Source organism: Watersipora subatra, chromosome 1, assembly GCF_963576615.1.
Source record: "Watersipora subatra chromosome 1, tzWatSuba1.1, whole genome shotgun sequence".
Lineage (NCBI taxonomy): Eukaryota > Metazoa > Bryozoa > Gymnolaemata > Cheilostomatida > Watersiporidae > Watersipora > Watersipora subatra.
The window spans coordinates 22,586,392-22,613,467 of NC_088708.1; the positions used below are offsets into that span (position 1 = coordinate 22,586,392).

General features: G+C 35.7%; 4 protein-coding genes across 4 annotated transcripts in view; 2 read left to right on the forward strand and 2 right to left on the reverse strand.

Annotated features, from left to right (window-relative positions):
* The window catches only part of LOC137385392 (CCR4-NOT transcription complex subunit 10-like), a 35,483-nt gene extending 28,087 nt beyond the window's left edge, over positions 1 to 7,396 (forward strand). Inside the window, exons 13-17 of the mRNA XM_068071844.1 lie at positions 1,490 to 1,620; positions 5,330 to 5,362; positions 6,068 to 6,189; positions 6,284 to 6,356; positions 7,053 to 7,396. Of these exons, the coding sequence (XP_067927945.1) occupies positions 1,490 to 1,620; positions 5,330 to 5,362; positions 6,068 to 6,189; positions 6,284 to 6,356; positions 7,053 to 7,120 (427 nt within the window). The 3' untranslated portion in view covers positions 7,121 to 7,396. The remainder of the gene's footprint in view (positions 1 to 1,489; positions 1,621 to 5,329; positions 5,363 to 6,067; positions 6,190 to 6,283; positions 6,357 to 7,052) is intronic.
* A 1,266-nt stretch (positions 7,397 to 8,662) lies between these two features.
* LOC137394583 (twist-related protein-like) lies at positions 8,663 to 11,232 on the reverse strand. The gene is made up of 3 exons (XM_068081319.1): positions 11,126 to 11,232; positions 9,812 to 10,411; positions 8,663 to 8,882 (listed from the first exon to the last, which is right to left on the reverse strand). The coding sequence occupies exon 2, from the start codon at positions 10,367 to 10,369 to the stop codon at positions 9,818 to 9,820; it is 552 nt and encodes a 183-aa protein (XP_067937420.1). The 5' UTR covers positions 10,370 to 10,411; positions 11,126 to 11,232; the 3' UTR covers positions 8,663 to 8,882; positions 9,812 to 9,817.
* Positions 11,233 to 12,092: 860 nt separating this feature from the next.
* On the forward strand, positions 12,093 to 13,403 carry LOC137410612 (helix-loop-helix protein 13-like). The gene is made up of 3 exons (XM_068096059.1): positions 12,093 to 12,336; positions 12,776 to 13,033; positions 13,327 to 13,403. Exons 1-3 carry the CDS (start codon positions 12,093 to 12,095, stop codon positions 13,401 to 13,403), a joined length of 579 nt encoding a protein of 192 aa, XP_067952160.1.
* A 1,170-nt stretch (positions 13,404 to 14,573) lies between these two features.
* On the reverse strand, positions 14,574 to 26,964 carry LOC137401696 (phospholipase ABHD3-like). The gene is made up of 8 exons (XM_068088158.1): positions 26,816 to 26,964; positions 20,561 to 20,907; positions 19,903 to 19,948; positions 19,426 to 19,538; positions 19,145 to 19,318; positions 18,658 to 18,706; positions 17,197 to 17,362; positions 14,574 to 15,212 (listed from the first exon to the last, which is right to left on the reverse strand). Exons 1-8 carry the CDS (start codon positions 26,951 to 26,953, stop codon positions 15,040 to 15,042), a joined length of 1,206 nt encoding a protein of 401 aa, XP_067944259.1. The 5' UTR covers positions 26,954 to 26,964; the 3' UTR covers positions 14,574 to 15,039.
* Between the last annotated feature and the right edge of the window lie 112 nt (positions 26,965 to 27,076).

Sequence of the window (27,076 nt, forward strand, 5' to 3'; positions counted from 1 at the left end):
AATAAAAACGACTAGGAACTTGATGTTGTATAAAGAATTTTGGAAATGAATATTTCTTGTCTCATTTAAAAAAAAATTTTATAAATACCGCATGTCATAATTTTATAAGCATTTTATTGTTAAAATAAGTATTTAGTATAGTATGATAGCAAATATGTGGTAGTATAATTACTGTGAGGTCGAATATGTCAAATCAATCTGTATAAGCAGTAAGGTGGTATAGTTTAGCCCCGCCCTGCACAGCTTACAGTCAAATATGTGAAATATAGAACATAACTTTCAGCCCGGTCTGCCTGGTTTATCATAGAACCAACTAAAAAAGCTTGGCTATAGTAGCTGTAGCTATAGTAGCTGTAGCTATAGTAGCTGTAGCTATAGTAGCTGTAGCTATATTATTTGTGTGTATTATTCTCTATATTGATCTATTGTAACTACATTAGTCGAAATTTTCATCCATCATGTAGATTTTATGGAGTATCTTAGAAGTACCGCACCCTGTGGCACTAGCCAGAGCTGCTTTTACCAACTGTTTTACACTAACTCTTGTTTCAAGCAGTGTCCAACAAGGCTGATCGTTGTTTAGACTAGTCTTAATATATTACCAGCTTTTCAAAAACCATTTAAAAACACCAGTTGTGGTCGTGTTACAGAGCATAAACTAAACAAGATGTCATCATTCTATTAAGGTGAATTTTATTCATGCATCTTGGTTGGTCCCGTACTAAACAGTCGACTCAGGTACATGTACTGGGAAGGGGATAAAATGCTAGCTATATAGATTGATATCATAGCAATCATTCAGCTATATGATATTCGGTTTATTGCTACCATCACTCAGTATCTAGTCATACCGGTTTGATTAATGATTGAGGCGCAACCAAATCTTATCCAATCTGTATTTGATAATGTACTTGGAAGAGCTTGCAACACCCAGCTTTAGCTGTATATTGTTGTTTAGTGTATATCTCAGAATTTGATGATTTTTGAAGAATAGGAAGTTTTATTTCAAGCAATGTGAAAATTTAAATTTTGTGTTCTACTATAATTAATTGTGTTATCCATGACGCAAATTATAACAAAACTTTCCTAAAAATTTACATATCTACTAGTGGCTCCTTGGTGCTAATGCTTATATAGATAACATATATCATATAACATATATTATATAACATATATTATATAACATATATTATATAACATATATTATATAACATATAACGTGACTGCTAAACTGACTAACTGCTAAACTGACTAACGCTATCTATTGAGATAACATATAACAATGACAGTTACTTGGTTGAAAGTCCCAATAGAGGTAACATTTAATAGATGACATGTACCTGGTTAGCACCACCAATAGAGATACCATAAACACATGGCAGGTACCTGGCTAACCATATAACCATACCGATAGAAGTATTGTGTGACACGTGAAAGGCACCTGGTTGAAAGTACAAGTGGAAATATCATGTAACGCATGTAATTACAGATATCTGGCCCATATGTACATGGCAGAAGCACAGCTGTATCTTGACCGGATAGCTGATGCAATCAGGAACTTGAATGCTGAGAATGTAGCAGATATTTCTGTGAGTTTAGTGGATGAAAAGAGTGAACAAGGTAAACCACTGCTTTACTTCCTATTCTTGAGTATCTTGGGGCACATTATTTGACCCCATAATAGTTTGAATATTTGATATAGTTTTGATATTTGTATATTGAAATGCGCAGTGTCTTGTTGGAGACATTTGAGGCAAGGTGCCTGTATGTAGTTACCATCATCTTCGAGCAGAAAGTGGGAAAATAAGTGTCACAGGTAGTATTTGTCTTTGGGTTATACAACTGCTTGAAGCATTCAGATGCGCTGCATGCATTGCTCTCATATCATTGGTCAAGTTAATAAATTCACTGCAAAATGATGCTCATTGACAAAGTTGACTCTAAAACTTACAGCAGTTTTTTTTATTGTAGTAAATAAAAATGGGAGCTTTCGCTTTAGTTTTGGTCTGTACTCGTTCTTTTACTTACTCTTTTCATTTCTGTTTTATATCTTTCATTATTATATTATCACATTTTATTGGTGCATCTATTATCTGAAGTGCTTGTATGTCCAACAACCTGCCAACAAGGAGTTTGCAATAAATTGCTTGTGTTAGCCGCTAGCGGAGCACCAATTCCATTGTCTTGCTGTTGGAGTCAAGTGGTTGAGATTGTATGAGACGCGCGTCAGAAGCGCTGCACCTGCATTGCTCGTAGCCTTTGCCCTTTCTCCTTCTTTCGTCCATTGACATGCTCTTCAGCTAATTGGATCTCGCGGCTCCATTAGTCAAGTCTGAGCGCTGCCAATAAACTGCTCTATATCTAGCCACAGGCAGTCATCTACTTAGATGTCACCTTCACCACCTTTGCTGATAAAAAAATCAATTTAAAATAAACCAACACTTTGCTTTAATATTCAACTCAAGCTGGTTGACTTGTTTGGTAAATATTTGTGAGCGCGTTTCATGTTATTTAGACTTGCCATGTAAATAATTTATATTTTTTTTATTGTCTTCACCTTGCAGTGGTTTGAGCTGATGTCTTGTGACTATGCACATTTTATTCTTAGACTGAGGGTGGTATCCTCTTATGCGGGCCAGATAGTTGTTTGCCACCAAAGCTGGCAAGAAAACTCACTATTATTACTTTAATGGCTATCATGTTGCTGATTTATTGTGTTGTCATCAAGAGTAATTAGCAGGGTGTTTGTGATGTTTACTTGTCAATCTTCTACACATTTACTGTTTCTACCTGCGGGCTCATAAAATCATTGTAGACTTTTTAGATTTCAACGCTACTTTATAGAGGTGAAGATTGCCAGCTCAACCTTTTTTACAGAATTTGGTCTCCCATGTATAATACTATCTTTCATATATAATACAGTAGGTGCTCCTACAACGTATATAGTCCTTTCCAGGAATGTTTACGCTATAGGGATTCTGCATTATAAGAACAGTAAAGTACATGTAAACTGCCTAATCCGTTCCAAGATCTTTCCAAACAGACCCCTTGGCCATGCAAAAAGGAAAAACTTGACATAATTTTTTGTTTGTTGGCTTTACTGTAAATGCAGCATTGTTTGCATCAACAATTTTTTTACTTTTTCTGATCAATCTTTCTGGTTTTATAGACCATGATTGCAGTAATTTTACAATATGTTGATGAGGAGTGCACATTTTCAACATTCATTTACAATGATTGGCTTATTTTTTTCTAAACAGCAAAGTCTGTTCTGCAAAGTAAAACTAATAATAAATATTTTATGTCTACAATAAAGCAAAACAACAAAATATTTTTGCTATAAAAAAGCGGTACTACCTGTTCATCATCTATCTGTATCCAGGGGTCAAGGTTATGATAAAAGAGAACTTTCGACAAAACTTCAACTCGAGAAATTCAGATTGGTAAAACCTGCACCAATCGAACATCTTCAAGTATTTATGAACAGTTGCGCATCTAACTATTCTTAGTTTCGTCGACTCATCACACGATCTACCAGGATGAATTGGAATGTCATGGAAGTTGTACATATAATACAACTTCCATGACATATAAATACTCCTATATAGTACTGTCTCTCGTATATAATACTGTCTCTCGTATATAATACTGTCTCTCGTATATAATACTGTCTCTCGTATATAATACTGTCTCTCATATATAATACTGTCTCGCGTATATGATACTGTCTCTCGTATATGATACTGTCTCTCGTATATGATACTGTCTCTCGTATATGATACTGTCTCTCGTATATAATATTGTCTTTCGTATATAATACTGTCTCTCGTATATAATACTGTCTCTCTTATATAATACTGTCTCTCGTATATGATACTGTCTCTCGTATATGATACTGTCTCTCGTATATGATACTGTCTCTCGTATATAATACTGTCTTTCGTATATAATACTGTCTCTCGTATATAATACTGTCTCTCTTATATAATACTGTCTCTCGTATATAATACTGTCTCCCGTATATAATACTGTCTCTCGTATATAATACTGTCTCTTATATAATACTGTCTCTCGTATATGATACTGTCTCTCGTATATGATACTGTCTCTCGTATATGATACTGTCTCTCGTATATGATACTGTCTCTCGTATATAATACTGTCTCTCGTATATAATACTGTCTCCCGTATATAATACTGTCTCTCGTATATAATACTGTCTCTCGTATATAATACTGTCTTTCGTATATAATACTGTCTCTCGTATATAATACTGTCTCTCGTATATAATACTGTCTCTCGTATATAATACTGTCTCTCGTATATAATACTGTCTCTCGTATATAATACTGTCTCTCGTATATAATACTGTCTCTCGTATATAATACTGTCTCTCGTATATAATACTGTCTCTCGTATATAATACTGTCTCTCGTATATAGTACTGTCTCTCGTATATAATACGGTCTCTCGTATATAATACTGTCACTCATATATAGTACTGTTTCACATGACTTGAGCACTTTTATCACTATGTTATTCATGTATAGAAAACAGATTGTGTCACTAAACATTCAGTTTAAACAACTATTCTTTTGTATACAGGTTGTCTAGCCAAGTACAGTAACGTTGTGTATAACAATTTTCGCTATTACGTGAATACTTTTAAATATCTCACTAATTGTGTCTTACATTTCGCTCGTATGCAGTCATTTGTTCATGTATTATAGATGTGCTTGTTTAGAGCTGTATTAGAAGTATTGTCTATGGGACAATATGAAAATGATTTAGAAATATTTTGTACTCACAATCAGGTGTATATAAGATATTGCTGACTATAATTTATTGCATTGCTCTGTATAACGACAGAATTTTGGGCAGCACGGTTTTGTGTCGAGACAACATGTTATAGTTAGGGCTAATATGCTACCATGTTACTGCGCGGAGTCAGTGTAGAAGTGTGAGAGGCTGCATTTCACCATAAAATGGTATCAGTTTATTATGAAGAGGCAGCTTTGTGCAGTCTTTGGTCTGGGCCGTATTGTATGGACATATCAAAGCATTGTGAGTGATAACATTGTTGTATTGTCAAAAGGCAGCATTGTTTTATCATGAGATGGCATTGTATTGTGTGGAGGCAGCGTGGCATATTGTATGAAACTTTGATCTTTTCAAAAACTTTGAGAGCGAGTTAAAAATGTTGGGTTGTTTGAAAAAGATTTTGCAAATTGTTTCGCATTCGTTTGTAAGCCATGTAAGATTAGTAGTATCCTCTTTCGGCAGCTGATTCAGATGGCCATGAAACACTGAGAGTGATTACATGTTTTAGATAAAGAACAGGCGGAAGGCGGTGAATTGCAGGGTGAGTAGCGTATTACTGCGCTCCAGTGTCACACATGTTGAGCATGCTGTTGCCTGGTGTCACACGGACAGCATCTGGCTTCCACGATCGCAGTTTATATTTTTACAAGCGGATTACTGGATGGAGTTATGATTTGCAAACTGGACCTGATAGTTATATAATAGGACAGGCTTGTGGTTGCACCTCCTGTTTCCTTACCTACAGGGAAACACATATGGCTAATTGCTTGATTAGGAACAGCCAGTATTAATTATATCTTTGATGAAGCTGTTTCCATCTAAAATTTTACACTGATTTGTATATAACTAGCTAGTCTGATCTGTTGATACTCAGGCCTGGTGTGAACATGCATTGTTTACGCTCAGCTATCCCATGTTTATGCTTGATCAGCCCGCTCAGGCAAATTTTTCTCTAGCTAACTTATCATTCGTGTATATTTGTAAATGTATGGTGTAAATATACAGGATGGTGGTTATATCACACCGCGTATCGTGACGACTCTCAAGCCTCTACCTGGCCACCTTGTCGGTTGTTGATAAACATATTTTACTGCCTATCAATGCTGCGGTTTCCTTGCACCTTTCCTTGCTATATTTACCATAAAATATTTATTCTACCGTGCTGGCATTCACACGCTTGTATGCGCTGGGCCTTTATGAATCAGGCAGCATATTTTACTTGTTCACATGTCATACCATGTTACAGCTAACCTGCATTTATGGATACCATCTGATATTCCCAAGGCACGCGCCTACATGCAGTATAACCTGGCTGTCTGCTATGCTACTCGTGGGGAATACGACAAGGCCATGGCAACACTCGCTTTGGTGCGTCTCTCCTCTTTTTGTCGAGTCATGCAATGTTGGTATTTGTACAAAGTTTTGGTTAATGGTCATTACTGTCGTCAATTTATTTTTGCAGTGTACACAGCACATAGGCACTCCTTTACCTGTACATGTCTATTTCCTCCGTCTCTACCTCGACCTTCTCGAAGGTAATATTTCATACTATATTTTGGTTATTTATTTCGTTATATCGCTTGATTGGTTATCGGTTGAATGCTGATTCGTCATATAAATTCCATTTGAGCTTTTGATCATAAAAATGGATCATTGCCCATGGTTATCTCGTCTCTTGTTCGGCTAAAATGCAGAAATTTACTAACTTTTACGGAAAGTGAAACTCTTCCGGAATAACAAGGCCGAGGGTGTCGGATGGTGCAGGGAGCATATTGTTATTTGTGCTCGGCAGGTAGACGCGTCTCCCCTAGCGAGCGGAGGCCTCTAGGCGAGCAAATAGTGACTGTGCTGCTCAATAGGCCCTGTATATGAGAGAATTACTGCCCAGCTGGTTACTGTAATCTAATATCAGACAGTGCAGCTAGATAAAGACTAGCTATGCCATTATTTCACTACTTTCTTTTTCACCCTATGCTGGCCATCTTGATCCTAAATATGTCTTATGGTCTGGGGCCTCCGCCTCCCACCTTCTTATTTATGTTTGAGTTCATCTGTTGGATAGTTTACAAATATTTACTTTTTTAATTGAAAAAATTTGTGAATATAACATGGCTTATATCAATTATTAACATAAATAAGTAAAAATATAATAAAAGGTTTTGTAGCTGTTTTGTTGGTTTTAATTTTTAACAGTTTTTAATATTCTTTTATTGTTTATAAATTATTTTCAGGAAGAAGAAAGATCGCGCAAGGCATCATCAAAGAGCATTTTGGCCACGTAACACCGAACAGAGTTTAGTTCAATAAAGGTTTAGGGTAATTTACAAAGTTCTGGTTGATAACGTTGTGCATGATTAGCTGTATTTTAGTGCTTGAGGCTGCCTCAATTGAACCACTCTCTTAGTTACAATTTGGTTTCCATGATTGAATACTAAGATTGTCTCTGGATAAACAAAAGAAGAATTATTTGCATCAGAAGTAAACAAAGAGGTGCAGTTTTTGAAGTATTGGTTTCATAAGACCTGTAATGTATGACCACAATCAATATTTGATATAAAATACACTTGAAACTGAACTGTTTGGTTCTTGATTGCACCACAAGTATCGGCTTGTATAGGAAGTGTCTATATAGTGTCTATATATAGTCTATGAAATGATGTTACAGTTTATTTCAAGGCCGAGTTTGCATTATTTTGACTTGTATCAATCATTACATCAATGGACAGTAGAGTTAACAAGTTGTTAAGTAATTTTATTTCATATAAAAACATGACAGATTTAATTAATGCTCTACAAATGCTAGTTTCGGCTAATCTATTACCAGCTGCAAAAAATCTGCTCTCAGCATACTCGTGCTGGTTGCGTGTGACAAACATCTGCAGACAATGTGTACCAACAAGCAGCGCTGTATTTATGCTGAGTAATACTTGACTCGCGCTGATCTCATTAGACTGTTTATGAGTTCAACATTATTCTAATGATTTCAATAATGAAATGTTGTACTGACAGAGTATTCTTTCCATGTTTCTGTGAGAATTTTCACTCTGTTGCAAACTTAATTTAATCAAGTAATTACAATGATTTATCTTGCAGAATCTCTTTTTGAGTAGTTTTTGCAATAGAAGATGACGTGTATGACCCGAGGGTCTGATTCGCAGCGAGTTCCTCGCATTTGCCGTGTGAAAATCATTAAACTAAGATGAGGTTAAATCACATTTATCTATAAGCGTAAGTGACTAACTATTCCAACTATATGATTTCGTAAATTTTAAGTGAATAATGCTGAACTCTGATTTGAAGAGCTAGAGGTGTTGCCCTTTCTTAAATGGGACTGGCTGGATCACATATGTAGGTGGTTTGAGCACCGGTTCGGTCAGTACCAACATGTGTTCCATTGATGTTACATCACGGTAATTGCACACAGACCCTTTCACACTGCAGATGAGAGAATGAAACAGATAGCGAGGTTACACAGTGCAATGTTCTGTTTACAACTCTACTCGCTAAATGGAAACACACATATGTGGAAAAGTTGCTTCACAGAATTAAAGCAATTGATTACACACCGCATAACAAGAGTTACCCGCAAATTGCTAGCAGGCATTGCACTTTCTGATCGCATGTAATAATATTTCTTTAGCCACTTGACTGCAATCTATTAGACAAGACCACTTCTTGCCCTATGCAATAGCTTGACCAACCCACTAGAAACAATGCTAGTTATCCGGAATAATATCTTGTATTTAACACGTAATTAAATAAAGCTAGAAAGACTATCATACTCGTGTTCAAACAGCCAAAAATATAGCAAACAACAAATACAAAAATATTGCCTGATATAAGTTATCTACATAAGTGAGGTGAGATGTCTGAGCCAAAAATGCCTGGCTAGACATTTTATTGCAATTGGTTGTGAAGGTCAACTTCTAAAATGGGAATAGAATATATAACAAACTAATTGAGCATTTGTCATTCGGTTAGAAAACATTCTGTACGCCAGATTTTAGTACATCCTCTATAGATGCTGTAGTCTTCTTCATTTCTCTCCTTTAATTCGTGATCTGCAATTAAAAACAATATTTTAAAGTTGGAGTTTTGTTGCTTAGGTCATAAATTTGGTTAGTTATGCATAGACATCTAATTTTTCAATACCTCTCATACTTTCATGCCAGGTTTCTGTAATAGATCGGCGAACAAAACATAGTTCTTGCCTTACTAATTCAAATCCAACTTTGACAGTGTAATAATATATTTTAAAACTGAAAGATGAACATGAAGTTATTGAGGCTGTCTATAGTAAATAAACGATTACTCAGTGCTATGCATTACTTTTTGTATAATCTTACATGTATTTAAAAGAAATGACCTCTTTGTTAGAAAACTAAATTTCTCATTTGCTAATCGTTACTCATTGCGAATTTAGTCAAAAACCTTGAATTATATAGTAAATTATATAATATATAATAAATTATATAATTATATAATAATATATATATATATAAATTAATAATATTATATATATAATATATAATATAAATATATATAATAAATTAATCCTCATTTCTCTGATTTCAAATACGTAAACCAAACAGCTGTAAAATTATTTTTGTAGATGATTCCGTAGGCTAAATTCAGAGCATTTAATTTTTGTAATGGTTAAAGATGACAGTCTGTAATGTTAGGATCACATCACATACATTTTAATTGGAGTATTTTAAGTCATATACAAGAAAAAGGCATAAAATATGTGTAATAGTGAAACTTGAAATGAAATTTCTGTATAGTGTAAAGAATGCTAAGTAAGTTGAAGAAGAAAGTTTGTGAATGAGAAGGCAGGCCTTGAGGCATCTGAAGAAGGTAATAGCATCCTCCGTCTTAATGACTGAGGTTAACTTTGACACCTTTCAATATAAATTACATCTAATGGCTGTATTAGGCTCAATAGCGCAGCCATTTCCTTGGTTTGTGGTTAGTTAAACCGTAAACCAACCTGATGTCAGTGGAGTTGGCCAGACCAGGCTCCTTCCATCCTCCATACGCTGAATGCATAGCTAAGTCTTTCATGCGCCATATAGTTACAACCGGGGACCTTCACCTCCAGCTCATCGTTCCTTAGTACTTGACAGAGAAAGTCAATATAGCGAGTCGCCAACTTGAGTGTCTGTATTTTACTTAGTTTGTCTGAAGGTAAAGTGGGTATAATTTTTCGAAGTTGCGCAAAAGCATCGTTCAGCGATTGAGTTCGCTGACGTTCTCGTACGTTAGCCATCACTCGTTGTACGTGTACCCCTTCAAAGTTTAGTGTAGTCGATTCGTCTATTTCTGTTTTTAGTCGTTTGGAGTTTGGACTAACGGAGTTATTACAATTGTCTAGTCTCGCTCGTTTTCTATTTTCTATCGAGTTGTTATAAAGAGCTCCGATGTGTTGCTCCTCGTCTGAGAAGGAGTTGGCACTTTCGGAATCTGTCGGTATCTGTCTGGTGAGTGGAGGTATCTGAGTTGGAGTGTAACCGTACTCTCTGTCCATGGCCTGCTGTACACAGCTCATTGATAATACTTCTTTTTCTACCTCAATCAGATAAGAGCAGATCTAAAAGCAAGAAACCGGTGAGCAGCTTGGTTTAGTAAGGCAGGCGCTAAATGCTAATTTTAACACGATTCTTCTCGTGATTCTAGAATGATGATGGCAGTAGATTCGATGTTTACATAACTCAAATGTCATGTGTAAACAATATTATTCTTCATTAAACTCTCCTGGCATAAGCGATAAAGCAAGGCCTTCGCAAGCTGTCTTGGAGACAAGGCCTAGATATGTCAAAGAATACACAGCTAGCAGCTATAATATATGTCATAAAACTGGATAGAAATGGCACTTGTTCAACAGCAGTCGGTATCCTTTTCAACAAATCAAGTAACTGTAGCTGTGAAGCTCCCTTTCGTTTATGCGTATCATTTCCGCCAACTTTAGCATACAGTTGCTCTGACTAACAGATCAAAAGTTCCTTACACCTAATGTCTCACCCTGTTGATACCTACTAGCGAGTTCGCTAAGAATTTAAAATATTGTCACACTTTCAGTTCTTTTCAGCACAGCTACTGTCCTCCATTCTCTGCCACAGCTTCAATTTTTATAAACTCGACTTCCACCACAACTAGTGAAGTAGTTAACACGGTAGATGTTTTTTTATTTAAATAAATGTTGCTAAGCCTAAATATCATGTGTTTGGTCTTACCTATATGGTAATTACAAACAGTATAAATACCATTAATTGGTATAACATCTCAGTATAGATTTTGAACTTACCTGGTCAATTAATTGGTGTGGTAGAACCAACAGCTTCACACGGTAACCTGCACTATTGTTAGAGAAGTCTACGACCAAACATGGAGCTCGCCAGTTTCCATGTTCTGAGTGAGAGTACTGACTACCTGCACTGCTGAGTTATCTCCGGCAGCATGTGCATACTCCCGCGTCAGCCAATCATTTTTCATGATTGCTTGCTTCAGTTAACAAATTCAGCGGATATATTACACTTGACTAATTAAGGCACTTAGTGTGATCTCTTGCACTCCATCCTTCCAACGCCTTATTTTTTTCTCTGAGATCATAAAGTGAGACATTGAAAACATAAATGTGTTTGACATATCAAATGCATCAATCCAAGAATGTTAGTTGGTTATATAACAGAAACTATTATCATTATTTTAACGGTTATAGTAATAAAATGTTCTACTATCAGAGAAGTTCACTTTTTGTTTCTGAGTGAATTTTTATTGTGCTGCAAACTTAGTTTAATCAATTATGGTGAAATATTTTGTAGAGTTTCTTTCTGAGTAGTTTTTGCAAAAGAAGATGACATGGATGACCTGAGGGTATGATTCGCAGTGAGTTTTGCATTTACTTTGTCAAAATCGTTCGACTAGAATAAAATAAAAGCACATATCTATGAGAATAAGTGATTGAGTAAATTTTGAGATCGAATAAATTTTGTAAATATATACCGGCATTATATAGTATTCAATGATTGGCAGTGAAGGAATTTGGAAAGAAGATAACATATGTCTTTGTAATAGGATACGGTGATGCATTTAATTAGAATATTAATAAAGCCATGACAGCAATTATCAGCTGCCAGAGTAATGCCCGTTTGAAGTTGTTGAATGACAGAAGAATCAATAATTTATTCTGATATAAAAAGTGAGCTGGTGGAAAGAAGTGCAATTACTGACTAACTTCTGTGACATATAATACCTTATTAAAGCTTCTGATCATGTATCATCTACCTGCCGTCGAGGAAATTGAGCCAACAGTTGAGTTGAATGAGGCTTTTGACTTTACTGATTACTTGGTTTGGGAACATGACCTTCCGAGTTTTCAGAGTGAGGACTTGTTTTTTTCTGAAGGTATCAAACCTGTATCTCAGCCTAGGAAGAGAGACCACTTTGCTGTAGATTACATCGCTAGCTCTGCAGAGGCTTGTCAAGGTGCTGGAATTCACATGTGTGCCACTAATGGTAAAAATATTTTTACATTTCTCCATAATTTTTGTATTAATTTTAAATGGAAGCAACATACTTTCAACTGTACAATACATGACTCTTTTTTTTAAAAGGTAACGTGTAGAAATAAAACTAGGTGAACTTTCATACACATAGAGATTACAAACATTATATACAGCAGAAAACACATTTATTACCTAATACATTTTAATTTTGTAGTTTTTTGAATTAAATGTTTTAGCACAAAGTGTTTCAGTTTTAAATGTATTTTTAAAAGTTGCTTTTAAGCGAGAACTTCTAAAATTATTTACTGAAAAGAGTTATATGGCAAGTTGATGTAACCACATAAATGGTTATATGATTGGTTATCATTGGTTATTATTATTATGATTGGTTAGTTGATGGAACCAAATAAATAAAATACTCTTTAGTTAGATAATGTTAATTGTTTTAGAAACAAAGCAGAAGGTAAACGTAGGAGAAAATAGAGAAAAAAAGAGACTAAACAGTATAAACAGCGCATTTGAAAGACTGAAGGAAGTCATTCCTACATTTCCCTTTGAGAAGAGACTCACCAAGATGGAAACATTGAGGCTCGCCATATCCTATATGACAATGCTACAAGAGCTCATTGAATCTGATATGAAGCCAGAGCAGTTTATGCAGAAGGTTCTTCAAGGAGATTTGGCAAGGGCCAGCTGGTATACTCAAGGTAAGCTTTTTTACAATTTCACACCTAATACATAAGTTTGAATTCTCTTATAAATAGAAATTATCTTCTCCTGCGCTATAAAGTTAGAAATAGATTATTTGATGGCCGGCATTCTACACGTATATTATTGAAAGAATATTCAAGAATAACAATATAATAAGAATATAATACAATAAGGAATTATTGATATACATGTATGTATCATTTGTACTATTATGCAATGCCTAAAATATTATGCAATGCCTAAAATATTATGTATGCCTATATACCGATGACCGAAACATATTTTATAGAATTGTCAGCTCGATTAAATTGGTTGCATTGGGAGAACCTCGGCATGTGCATGCAGCAAACTTGGCAGCTGGAATAGTCAATCAAAAGGTAAACTGGAACACACATGTATATGTATAACGTATACCACTCTTTGCTAGATGAGATTGGAACAAATATGTACATGTATAACTTATACCAACCACTCTTTGCTAGATGAGATTGGAACACACATGTATATGTATAACGTATACCACTCTTTACTAGATGAGATTGGAACACACATATATATGTATAACTTATACCACTCTTTACTAGATGAGATTGGAACATACATGTATATGTATAACGTATACCACTCTTTACTAGATGAGATTGGAACACACATGTATATGTATAACGTATACCACTCTTTACTAGATGAGATTGGAACACACATGTATATGTATAACTTATACCACTCTTTACTAGATGAGATTGGAACATACATGTATATGTATAACGTATACCACTCTTTACTAGATGAGATTGGAACATACATGTATATGTATAACGTATACCACTCTTTGCTAGATGAGATATCTTAACTTCACAAAAGATATAGCAGTTTGCATTTACGGGTAGATGAAATAAATAATTTCTTTTCAGCTCACTAGAGAATACACATATGTGACAGTATACAGATTATATGAGCATACTAATTATGTAATTAATATGAAAGAGTTTGCATGTACGTACAAATATGTGAAACCTTGTCTGATGCCATGCTTATTCATGTCTTTATGAATAACAAGTGCTGTAGATTGTTCCTTTGTGTGCAAATCTCAATTTTTCGAGTACTCAGTTGTACATTTGTTGAACAAGCACTGCTCTACCATCATTTCATTGCTGTATTATAACAATGTGAGTATAGCTACATGTAATTGGAACCTTGCAACTGCTCCAATGATTTGCGGCTTTGCTAACAAACCACATTTGATATTTATAAAAGTTACTATAAACTACATTATATAAAGCACGACCAACCTTTGGGTTTACATGAGTGCTAAATCACTCATGAGGTTCTGTTTATGTTATGATTAGCTTCAGTTCATTTTATAAATCGTGTCCTGTGTTTGGTCATTAATAAAAATCAAATCACAACTGGAATGCTCATCGTAACTGAAGCTACTGTCTATTAAAATGATTGTGCAGACAAATCCCAACTCGGATAGCTCTGTACACTATTTTACATGTAGGTTGCAAAACCATGCGATTGGGTATATGATCATTTTGCTTGTTTATTTATTTGTTAGTTTGATAAACAAAAAGAGGAAAATTGGAAGTTGGGCACAGTTTTGCAAACACAACATTGTTTCTCTAAAAATAAATATATAATTTAAACAGCTGGACATAAATTTGGAAAGAAGTTTTAATGTCATAAAATAACTCACATTGAGGAAGTAGATAAAACTAACACGCACTAATAGAGACGTACGTAGTTGAGCTGAGCATAGCACAAGAAAAAGGAAAAATATCAGAATATAATTTAAAATAGCAGTGTTGAACAGGAAAAACCCCAGTGCTACATTAAGAACTGGGCAACTAAAACTATAATGAGCAAATTCCTACATTAACAAAAAAACAGTAAAAAAATGTTTGTCTGACCCAACCTGACAGAGCTAAAGTCTTCTTAGATATTTGTTTCAGGAAAGAGACTGGTATACATAAAAGCACCCAAAGAAAGACAAACAACATTACATAGAAGTAGATGGCATGGGTGTGTCGAACACAGAAGTGACATATTGTCTAAATACTCGTTCCAAGTATGTTGGTGCAAAGTACGTGTCAACGAAGGCGACATGGCCTCCGCGTTCCGTCAACAAGAGAGCAACGTTCTCAGACTTCCCTATTCTATCAACAGGAATACCTGTGGAGACAAACAGATCTCTGTACATTCAATGTACATCTGCTATATACCTTGGAGTTATCTTATCCTTCATAGAACTACTAACCAATATACAACCAAGACTAGCCTGTCTTGACAAACTGTTGTTTTTGCAGAGTTGTCCCCTCGTCGAGCAACACCACAGCTTGTCACAAGACGTACTGCACCTGATGCATCAGCTGCACTGAAAGGGAGTTTAATTTAAGAATAAAATAAATAGAAAATAAAATCCATAAGAACAAATAAAACTGACTGATACAAAAATAGAAATAAAACTGACTGAGCGCACAAATAATGACATGTTTAGTCGCTGTTGTTGCCTAAGTTCTCAAATTCTACTAAAGTTTACCGCAGAGACTGGTCGCTGGTTAAACGTTATAATCTTATTTTTTCTACATAAATCTTTGCGCGAAATTCGTTATGATTACCAATGGAGTGACTGACATAACATCGCAACCAAGCCGCATAGACGGAAGAGAACAACTCCCTATAAGTGCAGCTGATGCATCAGGTGCAGTACGTTTTGTGACAAGCTGTTGTGTTGCTTGCCCGCTCGACGGGGGAACAACTCCGCAAAAACAACAGTTTGTCAAGACAGGCTAAACCAAGCCTCAAAACATGAAAATAACCAATTGTAATATTTGTTTCGTATGTTAAAACCATTGTATGTTGGAGCAAAGATTCATATAAGAATACACTGTATTTTGTTTAACTCGTTCCATAATCCAAAAAATAATGATAAACAAGGGCCAATAACAATATAGATTTCAAATTTTATTTTTGTGTTACAATAGCAGTTTTTTCAAATGTGCCAAGTTTTACGCAATCACAAAATTTTCTCCATGCACGTAATGAGGCAACTAAAACATTGGTCAATATGGGGCTCAATAGAACTCATGACATTCAGCTTATTAGACTGACGCCCTAACTTATTAGACGGACGCCCTAACTTATTAGACTGACGCCCTAACTTATTAGACTGACGCCCTAACTTATTAGACTGACGCCCTAACCAACTGAGCTAATCAGCCACTATCCAAATCGCCAGAATAAGTTATTCTCTATGACAGAAAAAAGTGAAAGGGACGAACGGACAACAGCCGATAATTATATCAAGTAATTACAGATAGCGTTTAAACATATGCTTGATATGGCACCTTTAAAAAGAGTAATAATCTCAATTATATGTAAAAATTAAATTAAAGGTATAATCAATAAAGGGGTTTATCTATTACTTAGTTTCCATACAGTGATAGTGTAGTGACACTTGGGTGCTCCAGTGCCGAAGGCCATTTCCATGACACAAAGATGGCGCATCTCACGAATGTTTCATTTTCAAACAGTGACACTGAATCATAACACAATGAGAGTGACACAGCTGTTTTCGTGATGGCATTGCAATGACATATGGGGGTGTGTCACGATGCTATCACTGTGTGGGAACTTAGTAACTACATTACACGAAAGACACTTTGAACAGAAGTGCGGTTCAGCAATGCAGAGGTACGGTGGTAGAGTGAGCGATAGGATTGTGCGATGTCACTCACTCTAGCGTAAAGTTTATACACTAAAATAGTTTGATCTTTCAAAGTAAAAAATAATATCAAGTGCCACATTGGTCTTTCAACTGAGCAAATATTAGCTTAATAAAATCTGTAATAATTGGCTTGAGAGGTTTTACAAACTGCCCTCAAGAGAGCTCTCTTGTTAGATCTCTCAACAAACAGCTTGAGAGAACCAAACAATTGAGTCAACCAACTGCTTGGTGATTTCACAGGCCAAAATCTAATTTGAGAGCCCTTATAAAACAGAAAAAAACAAATCTATGCATAATTGAAAAGAAATAAAGTTGAACTTGAAGAGGCCTTGACATACAATTATAGCGATGTCTTTTAAATATTCTATACATGTAAAAGGTCTTTCAGGAAAATCAAAGGCAGTACATGATGCAATAAGTGACACTCACTGTGACCAGGGGCAAAAGGATCATCGGCAGAGTTCAAGGCCAACAACGGGATGCGAATCCGCTGAAACTTATCAGCAAGCCCAGCTGACGAGTAGTAGTGGTCGAGTGAGTCGAAACCAAAGACCTTGGCAGTGAAGGACTCATCAAACTCATGGATCGTATCGCTCTGGCAGCAGAAAAAATGACATATATTAATATGTCATTCGTTATGATATATAAATGACATATATGTTAAATAGCATATGCTATCGTATATTATAAAACTCTGATCTTGTCATCTTAAAACACTCACACTGAACAAATAAAGACAGTAATTAAGGTGCTTTATAAAAGGATTCCTTCTATGAGTCTCAAACTCGTGACCTTAGCTTCGTACACCGATACTCGTCCACTTTCACCACTAGGCTGTATTATAAGGTTAGAGAATAATCTTTACTATAAAAGCTGTGTTCTGTGATGTTAACCAATTCTTATATGGTAAAAGAGTTGTCAGAGCGGACTCATTATAGCTCAATTCATAAGCAAAAGTAGGCCCACTTCAAAAAATGCCAAGCTTAAACGGCAGTACTAGAACCTTCATTTTCCGTATAAATGTACCACAATCTATCTGATTAACACTCAAAAATACATCTTTGCATTGCATTCGAGATAATTGTCCTCAAAAACGCGTTCATGAATTTTTGTCATGAAACAATTTGCGTTGAAAATTAAAAAAATCCTGAGCATCACTGGGCTAATGCTAGTCTATAATAACAAGAGAGCAAATAATAGTAGTAGTAGCAGTAGTAATAGTAGTAGCTGCAGCAGTAGTAGTAGTAGTAGTAGCAGTAGTAATAGTAGTAGCTGCAGTAGTAGTAGTAGTAACAGTAGCAGCAGCAGTAATAGCAGCAGCAGTAGTAGTAGTAACAGTAGTAGTAGTAACAGTAGCAGCAGCAGTAGTAGCAGCAGTAATAGTAGCAGTAACAGTAGTAGTAGTAACAGTAGCAGCAGCAGTAGTAGCTGCAGTAGTAGTAGTAGTAACAGTAGCAGCAGCAGTAATAGCAGCAGCAGTAGTAGTAGTAGTAACAGTAGTAGTAGTAACAGTAGCAGCAGCAGTAGTAGCTGCAGTAGTAGTAGTAGTAACAGTAGCAGCAGCAGTAGTAGCAGCAGCAGTAGTAGTAGTAACAGTAGTAGTAGTAACAGTAGCAGCAGCAGTAGTAGCAGCAGCAGTAGTAGTAGTAACAGTAGTAGTAGTAACAGTAGCAGCAGCAGTAGTAGCAGCAGTAATAGTAGTAGCAGCAGTAGTAGTAGTAATAGTAGCAGTAGTAATAGTAGCAGTAGTACTAGTAACAGCAGTAGTAGCAGCAGCGGTAGTAGCAGTAGTAGGAACGGTAGTTGTAGATCACATGATCAAATGGCTTGTTACAATTGAATAAGGAGCCAGTTCAAGGTGAGAGTAGCCCTTTATACCAGCCAGCTTACCTTTCTTACGTGATCCAAGTTGACAAGCTTTTCGAATAAGTGAGAGTGTCTGCAACGCAAAACAATATTTACTGTATGAAATATCTGTGTGTATCCAGCCAAGCCTTTTGGCTGGCAAAGAACCATTAATTGTACACCTTTTCCAATGGACAAACTTAATAAGTTAACCAAAATGAGCAGTATGTAGCCATACTAAGCTTTCTTTATCTGTGAAAAGAGATGTTTTTCAAAAATTAAATTCCACTGCAACTTTGCATTTGGAAAATTCTCGAAATTATCCACATGCAGTATTTAAAAATTTCGCATTATGCCCTGTTACGCCTTCAAAGAATTAAAAAGAAAATTTCAATGTTATGATTTTGTACAAACGTTGGACACAAGCAGTTTGAATAGCAAGTACCAGCATTCGAATTTGTCTACATGTTTACAGTGCGCATAAGCGGGGATGGCTTGGCTGTGTCAGGCTTAGTAAAAAGCAGGTACTCACTCTTCCACCATAGAGATGAGTGCCTTAGCGAGTCGTCTATTAAACAGCATCCTATTGATAGGCGTAGACAAGGTTTTCATAGAAGCAAAGGGACACCACGGTACCGACACTGTCATTGCTGCAACCAATCCAGAACTGTCGCCAGCGACACTCAGGTAGTGTGATAATATCATCCTAGAATGAGGAGAGCTTTGGCGTAGTAATAATAATAATAGCAGTAAGGCTCACAGTGACCGAAGCACTGGTGGAGTTCATTTGAAGAGCATTTGATAAATACTCACGCTCCAAGAGACACTCCTATAGCCATGATAGGCGCGTCAGGAAAACGTCTGGTAATATGCTGCACGACAAGTTGAAGGTCATCGGTGTAGCATGCGCAGTAAGTCTTGGCTGTCTAGTCAAAAGTAAATAAAATTATTCTTGCAGCGCCACATTACCAGTTTCTTCACTTATTGAAGAAGAGCACTGCCCATTACGCAGTTTAAAAACATACATGCACTACATAGCTTACAGATAAAAAGCAATAAAACTACGATGTTTAGCCAGAAAGTTTATGAAGGACCCTATGCGGTATTACCACACCACACCGTTTATGAATTGCCAAACAAACTGGCTAAAACACAACTATATTTATAGTTAAGAAGTGTAATATAGGGTAATATTGCTAACATACAATGGCTATAATGAGAAAGCCAGCTGGTGCAGTCTATAATGCTTATAGTGTTAATAGTTAACAATGAGCTGAGCAATTGTATCACCTTTAATCCTTTGCCTCCCATGCCTCTATAGGTGAATACAACTTGCCTAAAACAACAGCAACAAATACAGTTACTAGCATCCTAGTAGGCATCCTATCCAAAACAGCATGTAAAACAAACTACTTGTTTGCCAAGAGTACAGCCCACTGTCGTAGGCAAATATAAATAAGTAAAATAAAAAGCCAAGCGAGCGTGACTTGTGAGCCTTTAAAACAGAATAAGCCAAAAGTAATTCGAAGTGAACCTGAAGCAAATATTTTTCCCAGTATCAAATAAAGCTTCACCGACGAAACTCAGCATCTTAAAATATCTTAAAAGGAAAACTATTTGAAGATTCGGTCGCAAATTGCTGACTTCCCTACATTTACAAACTGAAAATGTGATTTCAAGGGCTACCTGAACCGATTATTTTATTGCATCAAAATTGCTATACTATTGCCATTAGTTGCATCAGGCCATATTGAGGATTGTTTTAAAAAGCTATTTTGTTTTGTTGATCCAACAGGGCACTAGCACGGCGTATACATTTTTTGCTATTTTACACCAATGAATAAATGAAGCCATCCCTGCAAATATGATTGTGTCAGAGAAGACAATTTCAACAAAAAAATATGCATTACACTCACAAGAGTGTGGAATGAAAAATAATCAGACTAACCTATAATCGCAATCTCCAATAAGTTGAGAGAACTGGCAGATGTAGTTAGAATTACTATTGCCAGTCAAGCCAGGAAGAAATAGTACGATGGGTTTGTGTTCTCTCTCAACCGTTGATGCTTTGGGCATGTGTAACCAGTTCAGATGCACCTGACCTTGATCTGGAAGATCCACATCTTCCACCTCATCCCATAAAATCTCAGGCTTCGAACGTATCACAGCAGCTATAACTGTTTGTGGAACCGAGCCAAAAAAGAGCCACAAGGGAGAGAACTTTTCTTGCATTTCTGGCACATTTTTTATTAGAAAGTTTTTAAACTTCCCTTCTTTGCAGACTAGCTTTGGAACCTGAAATCAAGAGAGTAATTAGAAGTCACTGATAACCCAGTTGTACATATGATTCAGCCATATGTATTGAACGAGGTATGGTTAAGAAGCAAGATTTATCGCAGGCATGTAGCAAATTATTTTACTGCGGGAATTTAACTGCAATGAAATTTACATTGGCTTTTGACTTACCTTTGTTCAATAGCTGGGTATAGTCTACACTTTTTCTTTATGCTATGTAATAGTTCAAATATATATCTAGCAAAATAGGAAATACCACTGTTTATATATTTCTAGTTAGGCTGCTTGTTTATTCTGGTTTGCGGTGAAGGCATTCTATTTAATGCATTTCAGAAGCAGAGCTTATACAAGCATTAGGAGCTGATGGTAAATATGGAGTTTTCGTAATCATAAACAGATAGACCATTCATATCATTTGGTGAACAGAAAAAAATTTGTTTTACTCATATATAATATATATCACTTTCAATGTTTGTCTGTTGTTCGTCTATCGTTATTTTGTCTGGTTATAGCGACAAAGTTTTAGCAATAAAAAATCACCTGCGTATTGGATTTCAACTCGCGATGTTCAAATCACAAGTTGCTGTTGTTACAATCATTCCCATTGCTCTATATCACTCTTACTCTATACTGTATATCCTTTTCGCGATTGCGCACGCCAAATGTGCACTTTTTATTACACGGTGCGCCCTCGGGTTACCCCGTTATACAACTTTTTTCACCTTGCGATGTAAAACACGGTGTTTTTCGCCCTCGTCATGCGAAGACAAATTTTTTTTACTTCTTTCTGCCATATGATATCAACCAAAAATTGCTCTTAAAATTTGAGAGTAAGTGTGCTGATTACATCAAAATAATGAAGATGTCAATATACTATTAGCTGAAATCCCTCTCACAACGCCTGAAAGACATACAATACTCGCTCTCTATATAAGTTCAGCCGTTATTCGTTATAAGTTATAGTGAATAACGAATAACGAAATCGAAAACAGATAGGTGATAAAATTTTAGTCGATGACAAATTTGAAGATTAGTTTAGTAAAATATATACAAAAACTTCGCTTTGAGTATGCGTTAAGTAAGCTAAATTCATTTAAGTTAAATTCAACGTTTATGTTATACGACCGTCTCCAAGGTAAGAACTCCCTTTGGTACGTACTACATGTAGTACATTGTAATGATACATTTTATTTATAAGCTGTTTTTTATTCCTCGTTCAACGCAGGGCATTCATTTAGTATATATATATATAGATTATGTGTAGATATATATATATATTCTATATATCTATCTATACATATATTTCTAAAAGTATGTCCATATGTGTATTCTAGGTTTGATTGTCCGGCTATAGCAATTATTAGAATAGCGTAGCTGGGCAACAATGCTGACACAATGTAATTGCCTACCGGCATTAGAAGCTTACTAACTAGCTTAGAGAAATTTTCCTTTGGCAACGTGCCAGGCTAAACGCTTGAAAGTTACAGTTGTTTGACAAAGTTTTAAAACTTTTACAGTTGTTTTTATTTTTCTCTTAATTTATTTTAACTACACGACACACTTATCTCATGATATGTAGTTTGAAAGTTAGAATGGCAAATGTCGTTATAAAAATGTATGTTAAATACAAATCAATTTTCTGTCCAAAGACTTTTATATTACTCGGGCACCGCCGGGTGGCACAGCTAGTATATATATAAATCTCCATGTTTGTTGTCATCTGTTCAGATGTATGTCCAGTAATAGCTATTAAAATCTTGAAATGAAAAGCTCGCTACATGCTGGATTTGAACTCACGGAGATTGCAACCAAAATTTCAAATCACGCATTAGCTACACAGTCCTTAGAATTCTATTGCTCTTATCATATACCGTATACCCATTTCTCGATTGCACACGCTAAATGGCGTATTAATTGATACATTGCGCACACGCGTTACGATGCCCCTGTTATAAAATATTTTTCACCTGACTCTATGAAGCCCGATGCTTTTTGCCATACTAGGGCAAATTTGTTTTCCGCTATAAGATATCAATAACAACTTCTCTCAAAATTACAATTTAGTGATTGTTGTCCTGATTACGACGAAGTAACAAAAATGTTGATAAACCATTTTGCCGCTCAGTTCTCAGTTCAGCATTATCCGTTATGGTAAAACGATTCACAAACAGTTAAGTGATAGAATTTTGGTTAAAAGTTTGAAGTTTACTAAAATACATACTAAAATTTACTTCAAGTATGTGTTGAGTAAATTAAATTCATTTAAGTTAGATTCAGCATTCATGTTACGCGTCTGTCTCAAAGGTAAGAACTCTGCACATAGTACACTGTTATGTTACATTTTTTTGCAAATCAACAACAAAATGCACTAAAGTTATTGTAGGTAACTATAGTTGCTAAGATTAACATATTGTTTTTTCGCTATTTTTTAATGATGATTTTTACCAGGAGGTGACTGCATTGGATAATTACTATGGGTTTCTATACCACTCTATACATCCAGTGTTGGCCTTATGATGCCAACACTGAAACAAAATGAAATCATATAATTGTATACCAAATAACTTTTTATTGTAATCAAAGCAGAACAGACTATATTTAGCCATTACTTGCTAATTATCTCACATTTACATTTAAACCCCTTTACAGTTTTATTGTTCTTCCTAATTTATTTTAACAAAACACTTCATTCATGATATAAAAATTAAAAGTTACAGTTGCTTGAAAGAGCTTTAAAACCTTTACAGTTGTTTTATTTTTTCTCTTAATTCATTTGAACTGCACAAAAAACACTTTTTTCATGATTTGAAGTTTACAAGTTAGAATGGTAAAGGTTGAATATGTTAAATAAAAACAAAACTTTTGTCCAAAGACATTTTTATTGCCCGGACAACGCTGGGCATTCACCTAGTCTAAATATATATTTCTCAAAGTTTGTGTAGGTGTGTCTTTGTTTGCCCAGCTGTAGCTATTAATATCTTGGAATAAAGATATCCGTAGTACAGAAGATTAGATCTCAGATCCTCCGGTTCACCAGTCCGATGCCTTACCAATTCAACCACACGAGCTTGATGGATTCATCAAGCAATATACGTCGCTATATGGGAGCAAATACACTACCGCTCTCTGTCACGACGCAACGCGATGGCGTGCGTGTTTGTGTATGTTTATGTGTGTATGTCTAAATGTGTATGTATGTCTATGTGTGTCTGTCTATGTGTGCGTCTGTGTGTCCGTGTGTGTATGGGTGTGTGTAGGTGTGTCCGTGTGTAGGTGTGTCCGTGTGTAGGTGTGTCCGTGTCTGTCTGTGTGTAGGTGTGTATGTAGGTGTGTGTTGTGTGTAGGTGCGTGTGTGTGTAGGTGTGTGTGTAGGTGTGTGTGTGTGTAGGTGTGTGTGTGTAGGTGTGTGTGTAGGTGTGTGTGTGTGTAGGTGTGTGTGTAGGTGTGTGTAGGTGTGTGTGTGTAGGTGTGTGTGTAGGTGTGTGTGTAGGTGTGTGTGTAGGTGTGTGTGTAGGTGTGTGTGTCCGTGTTTGTGTGTGCCCGTGTCTGCGCGTGTCTGTCTGTGTTTAGCAACAGCTATTAAAATCTTGGAATTAAAATCCTGCAGTATGATAGATTTGAACTAATGGAGGTTGCAACTGCAAATTTCAAATCCATTCGCTCTACCACTGAGCTATACACGGCATATTGAACAAAAACATTATCATATACTGTATAGCATATGCACATGCTAGATGACGTATTATTTAAAACTCTATGAATCCTATTAACTCTATGAAACACGATGCTTTTTCGTGTTTTCTTGAACTTTTATTTTTGGTTTTTCATAAGGTTCAATAGCTATATCGTGATCAAGGCCAATTCTTTTCACGCAAACAATTGTATCATCGCCGTAAGAATGGCATCTACATTCACGCTTTGTTCGGTCAGACAAAGACAGTACGGTATCTCATTTTTTCATTTACCAGTATCAAGAGGTTCAGAGTGTCAGTTCGTATTAATTGTATCATTACCAAATGATCTTTTGTGCTTTGGTTTTTCGTGACATCATTTTATTGAAAACACGAAGCTTTTGCAACGAATTTTTGAAAACGATGCTTTTGTTTGCATTTTTTTATTATAGTATCAAAACAACACCAAAAAGTACTATTAAATAAAATAACGACCATCTTTTACAAATATGGCGGCTTTTTTGTGAACGAGCGCATGTGCAAACGGCTTGATGACGTAAAAAACGATGGATTGTAATCGTAGCAAAACAGTCTTAATTTAGCTATTAGACCTACTTGCTAATTATTTCACATTTACATTTAAACCCTTTTATAGTTGTTTTATTTTTTTTTTCATTTATTTGATCTGCACAGAACATTTTCCTCATGATATGAAGTTTGAAAGTTAGAATGGCAAATGTTGTTATATGAAATAGATTTTCTGTCTAAAGACATTTTTATTACCCGGGCAACGCCGGGCATTCACCTAGTTAACGGGGTCGGCAACCTGCGGCTCCGGAGCCGCATGCGGCTCTTTCATCCCCTCGCTGCGGCTCCCTCAACTTAGGATTATTTTCCTTTTTCACCATATGCCAAGTAATTCATAAAACTATAGAAGTTTTATCACTAAATTTTGCAAAATAATTAAAAAAAAAATTTAATTATGGTGATAAATCAAACATTATCGCTTGTTATGCGTCATTATTTACGTTCTATTATTATTAGTACCTTATCAAATGATTGTCACGTGGCTCTAACTTTAACATAAAAGTACAGAAAAACGTACTACTGGATTCGCACAGAGAGCCAGATCGCTATGAGATACCTTATAATATTATGTCAACAAACAGGTTGCATAATTATAAATTTAGTAAGACTGGCTACTCACTTGGGACCGCAATATCGTCAGCAACACTACTGACAAACAACAACACTAATACAGGTAGTACACCTTATAACAATTTATGCGCCAATAAAACAGCCAAAACTATTTTGTTGTTGTCTGCAAAAGTGTAATTTTGTTTTCTCAGCAGTTAAATCATTATACATGCCACACCATTTTGTTTTATGGTGTAAACATGGTATAAAAGCATTAAAAGCTAAGCAAAAAGTTACATATAGTATTTATTTGTAATTAAAAATATCAAAGGGGGTTTGTGGCTCACATTGCGTTCTTTCCTGCAGAAAACAGGTCCGAATGGCTCTTTGAGTGGAAAAGGTTGCCGACCCCCGAGTCCTAGTGCATATGTCAATTTTTAAGATGCTGCTCATAGATTTCTTGTAGCTTCACTTCAGACGTTTTTACATTTCATGGTGGTTCACTTTTTAGCCATTGAATGCATTTATGTAGTAAGTTTAATCGATGACAACTATATGTTCACTCCATTTTAACCTCATGTTCATTGTTCTAGATAAGAATTAATTGACATAAAATCGATAAACAAATCATAAGCCATTGTTAAATTATTGTTTATTTTCCATTGATATAGAAAACACGTTCCAAAATTTATTAGAGGACAACGACACTAAGTAATTGTTGTGTTTTGAGATAAACATAAAACTCATCACCTCAGTTGCTTAACTTGCATGTGACCTTATACACATTGGTCCGACAGCGCATATTGTAAAAGCTGCTAGCATTATAAAATGTTTCATAACCGTCAAAAGATTTTTGAATACCTCATTTGGAACTGAGCCATGGTAAGAGGCAGCTTGCAAGTTACTGTAGACGGATGTGGACAGTTTGCATGTGGTTGAGGAATCGTACAGCGTTTGGCAAACCATATGTGCAAACAAAACTATAAAAATACTTGAAGATTCAACGTTAGCATTAAACATTTATGGTTTGCTGTTTACTCGCTCACCGTTCATGCTAAGGTATATTGCTTTGTTTAATTGGTTTGTAAAGTTGTACTTACCTTGGAAACTTTTGTTTTATAGTACACAGCAAAAACAAAAATTACGCTAGTGACTAGTTTTGTTTTTAAAGTTAAACTCGCTAATACTTCACAACATGATGTAAGTACAGGGCGAATCAAGCCAGTAACATTATCCATAATTTGCTAGGTGCGGCTTTTCCTATTATTGAATAAATTTACAGGTTACCGTAGTTGACTCGCTAGAAATAGGTGCTTCAGTCCTATCACGAGTCACAAACTTAGTCCGAACTTCTCATATTT